The 16,876-nt window shown below is 40.7% G+C and overlaps 9 protein-coding genes across 9 annotated transcripts; 4 read left to right on the forward strand and 5 right to left on the reverse strand.

The window, feature by feature from the left end:
* Nucleotides 1-249: 249 nt before the first annotated feature.
* On the reverse strand, nt 250-732 carry HG535_0F06250 (uncharacterized protein; the record flags this gene model as incomplete). The annotated part of the gene is made up of 1 exon (XM_037289943.1): nt 250-732. One exon carries the CDS (start codon nt 730-732, stop codon nt 250-252), a length of 483 nt encoding a protein of 160 aa, XP_037145838.1.
* Nucleotides 733-1,254: 522 nt separating this feature from the next.
* Nucleotides 1,255-3,000, forward strand: HG535_0F06260 (sugar porter family MFS transporter; the record flags this gene model as incomplete). Its single annotated transcript, XM_037289944.1, has 1 exon — nt 1,255-3,000. One exon carries the CDS (start codon nt 1,255-1,257, stop codon nt 2,998-3,000), a length of 1,746 nt encoding a protein of 581 aa, XP_037145839.1.
* Nucleotides 3,001-4,297: 1,297 nt separating this feature from the next.
* Nucleotides 4,298-6,502, reverse strand: HG535_0F06270 (uncharacterized protein; the record flags this gene model as incomplete). Its single annotated transcript, XM_037289945.1, has 1 exon — nt 4,298-6,502. One exon carries the CDS (start codon nt 6,500-6,502, stop codon nt 4,298-4,300), a length of 2,205 nt encoding a protein of 734 aa, XP_037145840.1.
* Nucleotides 6,503-6,816: 314 nt separating this feature from the next.
* Nucleotides 6,817-7,611, forward strand: HG535_0F06280 (uncharacterized protein; the record flags this gene model as incomplete). Its single annotated transcript, XM_037289946.1, has 1 exon — nt 6,817-7,611. One exon carries the CDS (start codon nt 6,817-6,819, stop codon nt 7,609-7,611), a length of 795 nt encoding a protein of 264 aa, XP_037145841.1.
* Nucleotides 7,612-7,837: 226 nt separating this feature from the next.
* On the reverse strand, nt 7,838-9,226 carry HG535_0F06290 (uncharacterized protein; the record flags this gene model as incomplete). Its single annotated transcript, XM_037289947.1, has 1 exon — nt 7,838-9,226. One exon carries the CDS (start codon nt 9,224-9,226, stop codon nt 7,838-7,840), a length of 1,389 nt encoding a protein of 462 aa, XP_037145842.1.
* A 423-nt stretch (nt 9,227-9,649) lies between these two features.
* Nucleotides 9,650-10,672, forward strand: HG535_0F06300 (ketopantoate reductase family protein; the record flags this gene model as incomplete). The annotated part of the gene is made up of 1 exon (XM_037289948.1): nt 9,650-10,672. One exon carries the CDS (start codon nt 9,650-9,652, stop codon nt 10,670-10,672), a length of 1,023 nt encoding a protein of 340 aa, XP_037145843.1.
* A 286-nt stretch (nt 10,673-10,958) lies between these two features.
* Nucleotides 10,959-12,386, reverse strand: HG535_0F06310 (uncharacterized protein; the record flags this gene model as incomplete). Its single annotated transcript, XM_037289949.1, has 1 exon — nt 10,959-12,386. One exon carries the CDS (start codon nt 12,384-12,386, stop codon nt 10,959-10,961), a length of 1,428 nt encoding a protein of 475 aa, XP_037145844.1.
* A 765-nt stretch (nt 12,387-13,151) lies between these two features.
* HG535_0F06320 (uncharacterized protein) lies at nt 13,152-14,720 on the forward strand (the record flags this gene model as incomplete). The annotated part of the gene is made up of 1 exon (XM_037289950.1): nt 13,152-14,720. One exon carries the CDS (start codon nt 13,152-13,154, stop codon nt 14,718-14,720), a length of 1,569 nt encoding a protein of 522 aa, XP_037145845.1.
* Nucleotides 14,721-15,259: 539 nt separating this feature from the next.
* HG535_0F06330 (uncharacterized protein) lies at nt 15,260-16,507 on the reverse strand (the record flags this gene model as incomplete). Its single annotated transcript, XM_037289951.1, has 1 exon — nt 15,260-16,507. One exon carries the CDS (start codon nt 16,505-16,507, stop codon nt 15,260-15,262), a length of 1,248 nt encoding a protein of 415 aa, XP_037145846.1.
* Nucleotides 16,508-16,876: the final 369 nt, after the last annotated feature.

The following is a 16,876-nucleotide window of genomic DNA, read 5'->3' on the forward strand; positions in this document are numbered from 1 at the left end:
TAGACTATGGCGTTTATCTGTTTTGGGATACTGGACTCTTTGCGTGCCGATGCGCACGTACGCGCACGTCCCAAAAGGAAGAAACATTCTTTTGGGGCTCAATGAGTTCTCCAGGGGGTTATCGACGGTCTGGTCAACGGGCGTTACACCGATGTCGGTAAAGTGAAGACTCCTTGAAGCAGCAGAATGGCGTCCACATCCTGGGATGAGCTTCGCTGGGCGGTCGACAAGCAGCACACCTGGTGCCAGTCAGCAAATACGCGTTTTAAGACTTATCAAAAGAGTTGCGAACGTTGTGGGGAACACCAAGAGTATTATATCTAGTGTAGAGAAGTAAAAAGCTTGTGTAAGCGAGCAAAATATGCTATCATGCTCTCTCTCATCATGCCGAACGAGCCACCCCACCTGAAGTGTCCAGCATGGGGGATACTGCGGTGCTTTGTCAATCTGGTTGTCCCAGATAAATACGTGTGGCAACCCAACATCAAAAGTGGGGTAAACGGGAGCGCTCGGTCGGAACATTAATTTGAAGGGCTGTTGTTGAGGAAGAAAGGCTCTATAGGCGTGGATATCACTGAAATGGTGCACCGCGATGCAAAATTTGGGTGCTTTCGAACACATCAAAGATTGTGTCCTCCACGATGGGTAGCCCCCCGCCCGCTTTGGGGGGCCCCTCCGTTTACCGCTCGCTACGGGTCCAGCATACCCCACTTTTTTAATAGCAAACAGCATGGTTCACTGCTTCGCACTTCTTTTTTTTCCGCCTTTTTAATCGGACATTCAAATCCGGAGCTGTTTTTTATGTCAGCCGCAATGCCGCCGTCACTACCCCGCATACAAAAAGTATTGTGGTGGGCTTCAACATGTGGGTTCCCCACCTGTGCACAGCAGGGTGCGGGGACTTTGTGTAGCGCCACTGGGGGAAAAATCAGACAATCGATGGATGACGTGCAGTAAAAAAATGGCGAAACTGAAATCTAATTAGTCGGAGGAGAACGTCCCGCAGCTGTTAGGCTCCAGGTGGATCAAAGCACACAGAGTGTAGTGAGTGATCGTAATCAAGGAGCTAGCCACAGGAATGCTGTATTGTGTCGGATAATAGTAGTCCGGAGCTGTTGGATCATGCCCCACATTTTAATAGGATGTGCAGTGGACATGTTCCGGCAAAGCGGCACTGGCGAGATGGCGGGGGGGTGTTTAGTGGGGAAGCAACAATATTTTTGAATTGTATATAATAGAAGCAGATATCGAGTTATGAAGAATCATGTGCGTTATTGTTTCTCTCGTTGTATTCAATTCATAACAACATCCATCAACTCTCTCTCCATATTTGATACGATGGGTTTTAAAGATACTATACTATTTCGTAATGTCGACTATCACGGTCGTCTATACGACAAATTTCCAAAGGTGTACAATGTCTATGTCATAGGACTGGTCGCTTGTATATCCGGTTTCATGTTCGGGTTCGATATTTCCTCGATGTCTTCGATGATAGGCACATCTCACTATCAGGAGTACTTCAACCACCCTTCCTCAACTGCGCAAGGTGGTATTACAGCATCCATGGCAGGCGGGTCCTTCTTAGGGTCGTTAATTTCACCAAATTTTTCGGATGCTTACGGTCGTAGATTCTCTCTGCACATGTGTGCTACTTTCTGGATGATTGGTGCAATTTTGCAATGTGCATCACAAAATCAGGCCATGCTTATTGTTGGCCGTGTTGTCAGTGGTGTTGGTGTTGGTTTCGGTTCCTCGATTGCACCTGTCTACTGTTCCGAAGTTGCTCCTCCAAAAATTAGAGGTACGATTTGTGGTCTCTTCCAACTTTGTGTTACTGTTGGTATTATGGTTCTGTTCTACATTGGTTTTGGATGCAGTTATATTAATGGTACCGCAGCTTTCCGTGTAACTTGGGGTATTCAATTGGTTCCGGGACTTGTCTTACTTACAGCCACTTTTTTCTTACCTGAATCTCCAAGATGGTTGGCAAATAATAACCGCTGGGAAGAAGCATATGAAGTGATATCCAACGTGACTGCTCATGGAAATAAGGATGACTCTAATGTTCAATTTCAGCTACAAGAGATCAAGGAGCAGGTTTTGATTGATCAACAAGCAGTAAACTTCAGCTACAAACACTTATTCCGTAAGAAGACCATTCAAAAGACATTGGTCGGAATATCTGCCCAAATGTGGCAACAACTTTGTGGTATGAATGTTATGATGTATTACATCGTTTACATTTTTAGAATGGCAGGTTATACTGGCTCAAATGTTTTGGTTTCGGGGTCTATTCAATACGTTTTGAATGTTGTTATGACTATTCCAGCATTAGTTCTGGTTGATAAGATCGGTCGTAGACCAGTTTTAATTACTGGTGGTATTTTCATGTTCATTTGGTTGTTCGTTGTTGCTGGTCTTCTAGCCACTTATTCCGTTCCTGAACCTGATGGATTTGATGGTGATAGGACTGTTACCATTAGCATTCCCACTTACAATGCTCCTGCAGCTCGTGGTGTCATTGCAGCTTGTTATTTGTTTGTCTGCTCCTTTGCTCCAACTTGGGGTATTGGTATCTGGATTTACTGCTCTGAAATTTTCAACAATATGGAGCGTGCCAAGGGTTCTGCACTTTGTGCCGCAGTTAATTGGGCTTTCAATTTTGCTCTGGCAATGTTTGTCCCAGATGCATTCCAAAACATAAGCTGGAGAACATACATCATCTTTGGTGTTTTCTCATTTGTTATGACTGTACAAACATTTTTTATGTTTCCAGAAACAAAGGGCAAAACTTTGGAGGAGATTGATCAAATGTGGGCAGATAAAGTCCCAGCTTGGAAGACCGCCTCCCATGTTCCTGTTTTGCCAATTGTCGAAGACGAGTATGGCAACAAATTGGGTGTCAATGGAACCGTGCAGCATGTTGAAGATGCTAAGCCTCAGAGTGAACTCGTAGAAAAGATGGAGTCTGCTCGCGATAGTTCCTCAGGTCCATGAAACTACGTCTGATACTCAAGAAAAGTAAACTTTGAAGTTTTAGCAAAATAACAGTCAGGAAAATTCATGAGTTAATGATTATCATGGAGTGCTGATGTGTTTGACAAGTTTTAGTAATTTTAATTCGTGCCCATCTAAATATCCTGCCTGAATTTCATTTTTCTGATTTATATTTCACACCTTTTTCATACTTTAGAACTTGCTATAGTTACTTACGATAATAATGTTTCTCAATATCTTTTTTAATGTCTTTCAAAATATTGCAATGATTTTGAAGGCAATGCGCATTTTTTTCACAGGGTTTGTCCTGTTGTCTTCCTTCCTTCAAAAATGTTCACATCATGATCAATATAAATTAATAAGTGAAAAGTTTAGGTATCAATCATACGGAGTTGCCCATAGGAACCAAAAGAAAAGAATGTAACAGGAAAAAGTTCTGGTAAATCATGAGGTATATAAAAGTCTGCAGCAAAAAAAGATGATACCTAACGTTCAGGAGACTTATCGACACAGCTTTCTTAATTTCTAAAAAAATCCAATACTTTAGAGCGGCTGCAATAATGAAATATAGTGGGAATAATTGTTTACAATCAAGAACCCCGAAATAAGTATTGATTTAGCGGCCAGCCTCCTGCAAAATTCGCTATCAGTTTTTCATAGGTTAGAGTTGTCATAACGCCTTTGTGCCGATTGCAATATACTTGATCTTCCTTGGTATTTTCAAGGACTCGTTTTCAGCTCCAAATCACACAGACCAGTGAGAAGACCTGAAGCGCAAAATCTTTCTGCGTCACTGTCACCCAGCAGCAAAGTTTCATCATATTCATATTAACCCACATATTGACTTATTTTTCTTGCTGTAACTTTGCTTCATTTCAAGATAAAGACCAATATTTTCCAACAAAGAATGTGCGACTAAATTTCGCTAGATAGCCTGTTTGTTCTAGATATTATCGCTACATTATATTTTGAGGCAGTCAGTCAAATTAGTAGTGCCCAGATGTCAAACGTGTCAAATCATTTGCGGAGGCTATGAAGCATTAGTTCCCCAGTTTCAATGTATTCATTGAAAATCCTGAATGAGTGACGTGTGGCGCTATCAGATGCACTCAGGTATGCCGAAATGCTTCGGAACCCTTTACGCCCTGGACAGAAACAAAGTTATGTAGTAATTAGGTCTTTGAACGATGCGATGGGACCGCAGAGTAAATCCGAGAATGACAATCGCGTCCATATATATTTTTGATCCAATTGAGAAGATGCCTTGAAAAAATTAGAATGTTAATGCTAGAATTGGCTATTTTGTCGTTTGCAGTGTCTCTTCTATGTCATAAAAGATTGTCCTCAAGAATTGATCTCCTTCATTGTTCAAAAAGTCCCATATTGAGTCTCCCGCACTGTCGTCCATTTTTTCCTTTCTATCGAATGAATTATTGACCGAACCTGTAGGAGTAGAGTTACTAGAGACAGATGATGGGATTGAAAATGAGACGCCATCTGTAGGTCCCAGGTCTGCTCCGTATTCTTGTGCCTCATGCAAGGGTTGTAAGTTCCTTAGGGAGCCAGAATTGTAAGAATTCCTTATCCTATCGGCAGTGTAGGAAAACTCTTTAAACATTATCTCCCTTTTTGGGCTGAGAGTATCATTCTCAGCATCCGTCTCTTCATCTTCATTTTCTACTTTGGATAAGATAGATCTTGACATTTGTTCGAAAGAGTTGCGAAATACTGTAGCGCTGTCCCATCGTTCCGCTAAAACGTAAAGAATATTAGAGCATGCAGATATAGTATCGTAAATTGTACTCTTCTTCCTCCACTGCAATATTTTCAAGGAGCAATCAAGCCATATACAATACAGAAATGAAAGTCCTGCAATAAACACGCAATGAAGTGCCAGCCATGTATAGCTTAACTTTTGGATTGAGTGCAGCTCCTTGTAATTCAAGCATATAGCTGATGCTGATTGTGTAAAAATTTTGAACCATTCAATTGTGGAAGCTGGTGTACGCCCTTTCTTTTCTGACACTTCAAGCACCACAGGACGCAAAAGTAGTAGAACTGAATTGTGATGTGAAATTGTACACCAATTATCAGTTTCCCAAGTACACTTGGCGTGGTTGTTGACCGGGAAGGTTGACTTCCAGCTACTGAGCTCAAGCATTATTTGATGCCTTGTGATATTTACCTCATCTTCTTCTTCGTTAAAATGCCTAGGACCGTAAACAAACACGCATATACTAGATTGTATTTTACGTAGTTTGAAGACATGGTTGGCAACAATATATTCTTCCGAGTCTGGAAAGGGAACGTCTATATCCACATCAGATAAACCAAAGGGGCGACCAAGCACAAGCCCATTGATCCTCTCTAAGCTATATGCGCACCAGAAGACTCTTGCTCGAAGGTCTTTGCTAGCGCGGTCTACTTCCTTTTGTCTGCTTTTCTTGTTTATGTGGCTCAATGATCGATGCAAACCTAATGCCACTGAAGTCCTAATGGCAAGGCCTGTAGTCTGCCAGATAGAGCTCCCACATGGCATTTTTTGGGAAAAAATTCCCAAAATTAAATACACTTGGACTGATCGTATGCTTGTGTCTTCTATGATGGAAGTTATGTGCTCGAAAGCCTTGTTGTAGTAAGACCTTGCATGGAGAGTCGATGGTGTCCGTGAAACTCCTTCTATAAGTTGACTACCAATTGCAAATATCATATAGATGAAGAAAGAAGAAATATCATTCTGTGTTTCCTTCTTTATGACTTCGTCAAAACATCTCAATACCCATGACCAATCGAGGAATGGATATTGGCATTGAACGCCACGATGATAAGCCTTCAAAAGCTTTCTTCCCGTCTCCTCATTTGGCTTATTTATTTCTAATGCTAACAGCTGCTCCTGGCGCTCTTCTACATGGGCATTCCTTGAATTCAATAGGTTCCTCTTTCCTACTGTAACACTCCTTTGCTTTTGCTGGTAGTAATGTATCGAATGAGTGATAACCTTGGCTATCGAGTATGCGCTACTTGCCCCCAGATAACGTGGCTCTGCGGCTGCTGCTAAAGTTATGTAGCCCACATCTCGTGCAAGGTCTTTGTTTCCAGAGCCAGCTAGCTCATCTACCCCTTCATCTTCACTTTGGCTTTCTGGCTTTTCAACCATATCGGCTTTTTGTTCAGCACTGTCTGTACTATTCCTTCGATTTTTTCCACTATTCAAGGTACGCTCAAGATCAGAAATTTTATTCTCCAGCTTTTCTACGTAGTTTCTTGGGATCTCGCGCCCTGAAGCAAGGTCTATCATGGTGCAAACTACACTAGCTGAACGACAGTTTGAACAGGTGGGATATTGCCCATTGCATTTCTTTCTTCTCCTTTTGCAGTGACAGCATGCTCCTGTTTGGTACTTTTTGCCGCTTTTCTTCATTTTTCCGCACTCAATTCCAAAAGAGGCGGAACATATACCAATTTCTTTCTTCGCTATCTCTTTTCCGACTTTCGATGTCATAAGTTCAGAGGATAATAATAATCTTGTAAGATTCCTTACAATAAAAAATATATTTCTAATCTAGTCTTTTTTTCCGCTCCATTTTTAAAGTTTTTGAACTCCAAGTTATATCTATCAATGCTGATTAGTGGTGTCGGAAAAACTTGTCGCTGCATGTTAAAATTTCCTTTACGGAAAAGATAAGATAAGCGCTTATCAGGAAGCGCGAAGACAGAACCTTGACAAGACAAGCGCTAAGAGAAATATTTAAGGCATGGTATTAGCCCCAATTGACCAATCCAACCGTTTCATATGAAATAGTAGTGTTGAAAACAATGTCAAAGTATTTGGAGTCTGCGTCTCTCCCTCCTTTGGGAGCTATCTGTCTAGATTACACTGATGATATTCACAGACCTCCCGGTGATCCTTTGAATCCAGAATCATTTGATTTTCCATTAATACATGAGATTGTTCCCAATGCAACTTTGTGGAATGTCGTTAAACCAGAAGAGTACTCCGAAGAATTCTTAGAATCTATTGCGGATTCATGCAGGAGACTTGCAGAGAGAGGCGCTATTGGGGTTATTACGTCCTGTGGATTTCTAGCTCAAATGCAGACAAGAATCAAAGATCGAATCCCCATTCCAATAGCTACAAGTAGTCTACTGCAAATACCTCTTCTTTTGACAATGCGGGCTGCCAATGAACACATTGGTGTGATCACTTTTGATGCTGAAACCTTGGGAGATGCCCATTTTGAAGGCATTGGAATCGACACCAATATGAGAAAAAGGATAACTATTATAGGTTGTACACCATCCGGTCCACTTCGAGGAATAATACAAAGAGGGGAGCCGTACATCCATGAGGAGCTGGAGGAAGAGCTGCTTTCCAGAGCAAAGATTCTCTTGGAGCAAGACCCCTCAATTACTGTGATTGTAATGGAGTGCACACAAATGCCACCCTTTTCCAAAGCCGTGTCGTCTGCTACAGGTTTACCTGTATATGACGTGATTACAATGATTGAGTGGTTTTACTCGGGTTTGAAACCCAAGTCAGTCAAGCCTGATGTTTTTAAACAGGAAGGCATGCGAACAAGACAACGAAGTCAAAAGGAGTTAGCCAAATAAGCGTTTTACTGGTTTAAAATTTCTCACAACGTGAATTCTATCTAAAAGACAACTGTATAAGGATGCCATTCTTCTTCTTCTTCTCAATATGACACATGCCATGCAGCCAGCAGAACACTACTACTTGAGATTGAATATTCATAATATTCATAATATAAGTAATATACATAACATACCATGGTTGTTTCTATTTTATTAGATCTTAATTATCTGATTTTCTTAATCATTAGGCTCCTCTCAATTTTTGACCAAAAAACATAAGACATAACATGGAGCAAGCTCCCGAGATCAGAACGAATGCTGAGATGGTCGACGTCCACCCAATCCCAATGTTGTTGATGGATGTAAGACAAGTTCCGGAAGCTAGGGCTGCAGCCAAAAACCTAATGAAATAGTTTCCTCCAACTGCGGCACCACCTATCCTGGAATTCATGGAATCAACACAATAGCTAGTGATTGTGGGGAATGTCGCAGTTTGACAAAAGCCATTGACGACCATGAAGATTATAGGAACTGCGTATCCACCCTTTTCGAAATATAAGCACCATCCGTATATTAAAATACTTACAGGGCTGAATAAGCAAAATGGTATTACGGTTATCCGCAGCCTGTCTTCAGCGATGCGGGTACCATGTCGTTTCAAAATGCTGCGCTTTACTTGGTAATCCGACAGATGCCCGCCTATTAGGGAACCCACAAAGTAGCCAAATCCAGGTGCAAGATAAAACAACCCCCCATAGATAGGACGTGTCAGACCGAACCTGGGATCAACAACGTAACGGATAGGCGTCAGTAAGCAGTACATGTTGTACATAAGAGCCGAAGAAGCGATACCCCCAAGTAATAAGGTCGGGTATCTCAAGGAATAAACGGAATCAAGTATATTGAAAGGCAAAAAAATAAACTTCTTAGCTTGATTGGGATCTTCCAACACTTTCTCCTGATTATTGTACTCCCTCAAAGCCTTTTGATATTTGGTTTCCTCCAGAGTCTCTGGAAGGAAAAAGAAAGCAATGACAAGCACAATGGCTCCCAGACCTGTCAGTACATAGAATATTACTCTCCAACTTGTGTAGGTTACTATGATGCCACCTATGGTTGGTCCCAAAGGTGGTCCTATCTGACTACCAGCTATATTATATCCCATAGCAGAGCCGCGCTTGGCAGGTGAATATATATCACCAATCATCTGTGCTCCAATCGAAAAAAATGCGGTCCCAAAGAAAGCTGTTGTAGCTCTGAATACAAAAAACATGGCCAAATTTTGAGAAAATGCTACCAATAAGGATGAAATAACATAAAAGGAAATGCATATTAAAAATGCCGGCCTGCGACCATAAACATCGCTAAAGGAGGCCCATACAGACGAGAGAGCCATGCCAATATTGTAAATGGCATTCGAAATGTTGATAACAGATCCAGTGGTATGAAATGCGTCAGCAATGATACTAACGGCTGGCAAAAAAGCCATACCTGCCATAGGTGTCAAAAAACATGCTGCTGAGCAAAGCGCTACTATAGCTTTTTTAGTTGCATCGCTAAATCGCTCCTGCTCATCGTCTTCATATATCGGGAAAATGATGACTTCACTTCCCGTCGTTTTGTTACTGAGCATGTTTGGGACACCTTCGACTGCTCTTCATGGTATTTACGTCTGGAGGTGTAAATGTTAAAAGATGTTGTGATTTATATGACATTACTTAGTATTGTGTGTTAATTGGTCTCATTGATGTCACCAAGTTTGATCTTTAGCCTTTTGTTAAAGGTCATTCTGTGTGACGGAAAATTCCGTTTCGATTTTTTTTCATTCATACTGGAAATTCTAACATTTTGATAAGGCACGATAAAAGGGCGTAAATTTCCTGTTGAGAAAACTCTTCTAGGATTTTTTAACAATTCCCATAGGTTATACAGTCCTCAATATATAAACACTCTGACCTTAATTGGTTACCACCAAATGAAGTATTCACGACGCCCTTAATCTTTGGCCTTTGGATAGCAATCTAGAAAGATCTGCTGAATCCCAAGACGTAATCAAATGTCTTCTAAATTGAACGTTTTATTGATAGGAGCTGGTGGTGTGGGTACCATTGTTGCCTACGGTATTGACTTTGTTGGAAAATCGAACCTGTCTATAGTCGTCCGGAGAGACTATGAAAGAGTAAAGGACAAAGGTTACTCAATTGATTCAGTCGACTATGGCTCCCTCAGTGGATGGAAGCCTCAGAAAATTTACTCCGATATAGACGCGGCAGCGGACTCACGAACTCCGTACAACTTTGTTGTCGTATGCACCAAAAATCTTGCTGATATAGTCAAAATGGAGGATCTAGTTGAGCCAGTAATTACTCCGGAGATAACGTCCATAGTATTAATGCAAAACGGATTTGATCTTGGAAGACCATTTTTCACAAAATATCCTAAAAACGTGGTGATTTCAGGGGTCTCTCATATTGGATCCCACAACCATAATGGGTCGATAGTGCAAACCCAAAATGATAAGTCTTTGATTAGTTACTTTGATAATCCCAATCTGGAGAAAAGTTTACAGGAAGCAGAAACTAAAAAATTTATTTCGATATATTCGAATGAAAAAAATAATTGTACGTATTTTCCAGATGCCAAATGGTATAGATACCGCAAATTGGTTTACAATGCCACATTGAATACGGTTTGTGCTCTTACAGGTGTTGATACCGGACGATTAGAATTATCTGGTGGTCTGGAGTCTTTGTCCATCCCAGCGATGCACGAGGTTATCGCTATAGCTAAAGCAGACGATGTGGAGTTGCCTGGCGATGTTATCAACGCTGTTGTGCATTCCGATGATGGTGACTGGTTTGAACCTTCTATGAGGGTAGATGTAAAGAAAGGAAATCTCCTTGAACTTGAGGTTATTTTAGGAAATCTGTTACGAGTGGCCGATGAGTTACAAGTTGACGCACCAATTTTGACGGTATTGTATAATCTATTGAAGGTTGTTCAGTTTAGATTGAAAGAATCTCAGGGTATGTTCAAGTTACCAGAGAAGCGTCATGTCAAAGATAAAATCTACAAATGAAACTTGTCATTCGTAGACCTTTATAATTCGAAATAAAAACTATATTCAAAAGTATTCTTAAATTTTCGTGCGTACATGAGATGTCTTTTGTAAAGATGTTTTTGCTCTTAGTACCAGCGGTGTTGCCACAGATGTAAAGAAAATGCCAGAAAAAGAGGATACAAGAGCTCTCGAGGCAGGCTAACTTTCTCCCCAAAGGTGTGTTGTATAAACCCAAGAGGCATTAAGATGATAACGTAATAAAAAGCACATTTATACATATAAACAGAAAATATAAAATCGATTATCAAAGCTTGGCCGTTTCTCTAACGACAAGGTCTGCAGTGGTAGACATTTGCTGGTACTGTAAAGCACGAGGATCATATTGTCCTTTGTTTATAGAATTTAACTTATTTCTTTCCCTCTCCCAAGAGAATAGTTGCTCGAGCATCACATCCTTACTGTTCTTTTGAATGATGTCAACTACAATATCGCCAATGACTCCAAACATCATAAACGCATGCCCCGAATCTCCCGCGACTACAAAGAGAGAGTTTTGTTCATGATAGGGGGAATAGGAAATGAGAAAGTCATTGTCCTCCGAATCTGAGTACCAACACAACCGCGTCCTATCAATTTTGCTGACCTCAGGAACATGTTCCCTAATAAATTGTTTGATTAGTTTTAAACCAAACAGAGGTACTTTTTTTTCTGGATTTTCAGAATACGCTGTTCTTACCTTCGAATTGATACCTGCTTGTGGATTTGTCCATTTCAGGCCACGATACCCAATTTTGAGATAGCCATTCCTGACTGGAAAACCATAAAGGCCGCCCATTGCACCGTCGCGAACTTTGTAAGTCCACGTAGGAAATTTTTTTTCATCATACTTTTCTAGGGCCTTTGCACTAGTTATCTTCATCAGTGCCACTGTTCCGCCAGTAGCTTCCAGCTTCTCTGCTGCTTCAGGAACGACTTCGACAGTCCAAGGACCACAGGCAGTGACTACAAGTTTAGAATAATAGCTTTTGCCATCTTTTGTCTTTAGTCCAAGACATACTTTCTTACCAGAAGCAGTCCGTTTTTCGATTAGACTCTCAATTTCACCTGAATAAGCTCCAAAATGAGTAGTGACGGAAGATCTATAATCAAGGTCGCACATATGCAATACCCACCTACAGCATTTTTCAGCAATAATCATTCCACCAGTTGTATCCAAAACACCTTGATGGTGCTTGCCGCGACCTTTCATTTCGAAAGGATCCACAGCCGACTCATTGAGACCTGCGGCTTTAGCCCGTGCCGCAGCATCCTGGTCTGACACACAGATTGCTTGAGAGGAGCTCATATTCTCCATTGTTTGTTTTTCAAATGGTGGAAGCTCATGAAGATCTGTGAGGTGGATATTACCAGTGTTCAAGTAGATCGGATCTCCGCCCTCAAAGTTAGTGTCTTTGATCCTCGCGTTCCACTTCAAAAAAACGTCTCTACTTTCCAAAGACATCTTTTGATAATGAACTTGTTCACCATAAGCGGCTCTGAAGATTTTGTTCATATCAGAAGAAGGGCTATCGCAGCCTTGAAAATAGTCATAGCCTTTTGCGTGATAGTCTCTTTTGTCAAAAAGATGCACATTTCTATAGCCTCTTCGCAAGAATGCATAAGCTGTAGAAAGGCCACATACACCTGCACCAACAATCAGAATAGGTTCATTCTTCTCCAAATGAAGTGTCATTGTCAATAGCCAAGTCAAAAATGCAGATCTCTTCAAAATAGCGATTTACTCTAGTAGTTGTTATCCTCGTTACAAGTAGTCATATATATATACGCCCAACAATCAGTATAAAATAACTTCATCCTATCTCAAATCCAATCTAAGATGTAACCTGGTTTTTTTCTTCCGGTTCTTAGAAAAGAGGTGTCTCACATATTCCGCCCAGAAAACAACAATTGGCTAGTTGGAAATGCAAGTAATACGCTACGTTCAGGTTCTTTTTATCGATCTCAAGCATAAATGGTGATCTGAATTGGAAGTTGGTCCTTCCAAATGAACCGCTTACGTTCTTTTTGTTCATTCCCTGCCTCGTTTCTTCGGGAGTTCCTTTTTTTATAGATATTTTCATATCTCATTTTTTCTTATCTCTGTCTGATTCACACTACGCGCGCCAGCCGTGGGAACTTGACAGAATGTTTAAGTAATGTCAGTGAGATCTTACATGTAATTCGACCTTCTCAAATGTGATCTTTGCGTACCGGAAAATTCCGCCTAAGTGAGAAGTCGAGATCCGAAAAGTTAGATTTTCCGGCTTTCGTGAGATCTATAACTAAGCAAGGTCTAAACACCCTCACCGACTAGGTTAGAAGTATTGGAAGTTTTGACGCCTGTGATCAATCTTTTAACGGATATATAATGAGACGTTGCTTAGCATCTTAATCTGAATCTTTTACTGGAAGGAAGCTAACTGAATAGAATACAAACAAAATTTTAAGACAATTCAAAATGTCATCCACAGCATCAGATGAAATAAAAAAGACAACAAATATGGAATTGACGCAAGAAAAGAACCCAATTATATTCAGCGTACATTCATTAGAAGGCGAAATCATCGAGATTGACGAGAAAAATGCAGATCAAGCACTCGATTATGCTTTGGGCATGGAAAGGGTTGAGATAGATCCTGCATATGAGCGCCGCTTAGTCACTAAAATTGACTGGTTTATATTACCAATTGTGGTGGCCTTAATGTCAGTTTCCTTGATGGATAAGACAACAAATAGCTATGCGTCAATTATGGGTATGACAGCCGATTTGAGATTGACTGGAGAAGAATACTCGTGGGTTGGTAGTTCATTTTACTTTGGCTATCTTATTTTTGCATTTCCTGCAAATCTTATGCTTCAGAGATTTCCGCTTTCAAAAACTCTCGGAATAGCTGTTATTTTGTGGGGGGTTGTCTTGATGTGTCACGGTGCTTGTAAATCTGCTGCACCATTACTGGCATGCCGTGTACTACTGGGTATTCTTGAGGCCTTTATGAATCCAGCATACGTTTTGCTTACCTCACAGTGGTATAAAAAGAGCGAACAATTTATGAGGTCGTGTGTCTGGGTTGGCTTTCAAGGGTTTGGCACCATACTCGGTACCAGTATTGCCTACGGTCTTGCCACTAATGGCCACTATGCTTTACCTTCCTGGAGACTGCTTTACATTATCACCGGCGTTATAACAATCTTTTTAGGAATTGTGTCAGTGCTGCACGTTCCTGACATACCAGTTAAGGCTTGGTTCTTAAATGACACGGAAAAGCAATACTGTGTTGAAAGAATCAAAGAAAATCAACAAGGGTTTGGAACTCGTGTTTTCAAAAAGCATCAGCTCATTGAAGCATTCAGAGATTACAGAACATTGATTTTCTTTGTATATGGCATGGTCTACGCTATTCCAAATGGTGGCTTCACGAATTTTGGTTCCATTTTACTAAGGGGAGACTTTGGATTCTCAACCACTACTGCTCTTTTGATGAATATGCCTGGTGGTGGTATTGATATTGTGATCCCATTTATCGTTGCTTACCTTTCAAAATGGTTTTTCAAGGGGGAACGTCTGATCATCTCTTTTCTTGTGAATTCGCTTGTTGTTGTTGGAATGTGTCTACTGAATTTCACTGCTCACAAAGGATCAAGACTGGTCGGATATCTTTCCTTCTACTGCGCGACCGCTGTCTTATCTTGTATGTTTTCGTGTATATCTTCCAACACTGCTGGTTATACTAAGAAGATTACAGTGAATACAGTATTTCTAGTCGGATATGCAACAGGGAATATCATTGGTCCGCAAACATTCCGTAGCACTCAAGCGCCAGGATACGTTGGTGCTAAAATCGCAATGCTGATTTCTTTCTGTGTTGCTGACCTGTGCATAGCTGGAATGTATTTTTTGAACAAATGGGACAACAGACAGAAAGAAAAGAAAAGAGAAGCTCTTGGAGATAGCTATGTTGTTCCCGACGGTCTTGCTTTCACAGACTTGACTGACAAAGAGAATCCTGAATTTCGTTACTCTCTATAACCTATTTTGCAACCATTATATTATACATTCTTCCAAATTAATTGTACCTAAAGCTAATTGTTTTCGTTTCACCAAACCTTTTTAAATATTCAATCATCAAACAGTTTTGTAATGTTAAATTTTTATACTAAAGCACTTTTCTCATTGAGTTTGCCAAATTCTGGTTGCTACCAATACTAACACTCTCTCAAAGTTTGATAGATACGATTTGTCTAATACTTATTATGAAATGATACGAGATATTCTCATAATGCATCGAAGCACTAAGTTGTTTTTTTGAGCTGTACTTGCAGAAAAGAATTAATCGAGAAGGGTATTAACCGCGTAGCGTTCTGGAAATTCCAATCCAAAAAGGGTAGAAGCAAACAAGAAAGCTCCCCAATTCTCTAAGGTGATTCAATTATTAAATTCAAACAAAAACATTACAAACTTTATGCTGTTAATCATTTAATTACTTTTCATATGTGTTTGATATTTAACAGCATAATATTCAATATACATTATTGCAGTATTGGCCTAATCCTGTTATAACACCCGTTTCAGCCGACCGGAGAAGTACAAGTGAATGGTTGTGCAGGATTGGTTTGATACACTGCAATAGCTCCGGAAATTGCCGAATAGGAACACAAACCGCACGTCGCAAGCGAGGCAAGAAAAAGGAAGAAGAGTGAAGCTTTGACCAAAACACGATATTTACCGCCGTGTCCTAAAGCACGCTTCCAACGAGACCAGCCCTTAAAATAAGAGTCTGCTCTTTCAACCATGAGACTCTTTGCGTTATAACTGTCTGCCAACGACGCATCTTTGCGGCAAAGTAGACAAAAAGCAAATAAAAATGGGAATGTGTATGAGAAATTGAGGATGCAGAAAGCACCAACAATTCCAACCAAGGCGCTAATTGATGGAATTGCTGTACCGAGAATGTAAGCGATTGCCCAGTAGATAATGACGAAGCCACCCCATGCAATAGTGCCCCTCCGTGAGGTTATTGAAGGAAAATTAAAATCGGTAACCAAAAAGCCCTGGTAGATAACCTTGATCCCAATATTTCCGTAAAGAACCATAGCAATAATACCGGTAATAATTGTGAGCACATTTCCAGCATTTTGCAAGGCCTTGGAACCGATAGCCATATTAGCAGTCACATAGCTAAACTGTCCATTATATGCGTACACGAAAAGCCCATAGAAAAGATAGATGACTAGAATAAGAGATTGTGCACAGAGCATGCCTTTCCAAAAGTCCATTGGCCTCTTCAATTCAGCCATGACCTCACAGAAAATTGTAGCACCACCCCAGGCAAAAACCATATTATTCATACCACCAATTTTATCACTAATCGTACCGGGTGTGATAGCATATTGTTTGATTGGTAACGGATCGAAGGTACCAGGGTGAAAATAAGGAGCTCCTTGCCCGTATTGCTGGAAGATACCATAGTAAGGACCCCCTACGGCGACACCTACCATTGTGATGATACAGATCGCGATATTCATCCAAATTGCAGAGTTTGCAATATGTGCAAATTTTCCGAGAGAGCTGATCTGACCCATGATCATACATAGGAGACCCCACACCAAGATGTCAACTGTGAAACAAAAACTATCATGACCTCTGTTTACAACTAGCATCTGTGACACTGATTGTGCGGTACTCAAAAGAAGAAGTCCACAATTTAAAATCATCTGAATAAATTGCAGAAGCGCAAAAGGGTATCGAAACCAAGGAGCCACAGCACGCGCAGCTAGATCTGAGAATGTACGAATCGGATAATTGTTTGAGTCCATTCTGCAAAAGCAAACATTAAGCAACCAACCACCAAAGGCAGCCGCGACACCAACAAGACGTAAAGGATAACACCTGGCACCCAGCCCATTTGAGCAACCGCATAAGGAGCATTCGATGGTCCTAGGATATCTGTCGTAATCAAGAAAAACACTGAATATGCTTTGGCTATGCGGAGCATACGCTGTGAATCCAACTTTGAAGGTGATAAATTACTGTTAGGGTCTGCATACATCTGCTCTCTCTGGGCAGCATAAAGTCCATCCAAGTCATTGCTCTTTTCATATTCACGCTGAATATCAGCATAGTAAAGATACGCCTGCAATGGTAAGTTACCCCCTGCCTTTTCATTAGAGATGATCTCACGACCA

Source organism: Zygotorulaspora mrakii, chromosome 6 (genome assembly GCF_013402915.1).
Source record: "Zygotorulaspora mrakii chromosome 6, complete sequence".
Taxonomy (NCBI): Eukaryota; Fungi; Ascomycota; class Saccharomycetes; order Saccharomycetales; family Saccharomycetaceae; genus Zygotorulaspora; species Zygotorulaspora mrakii.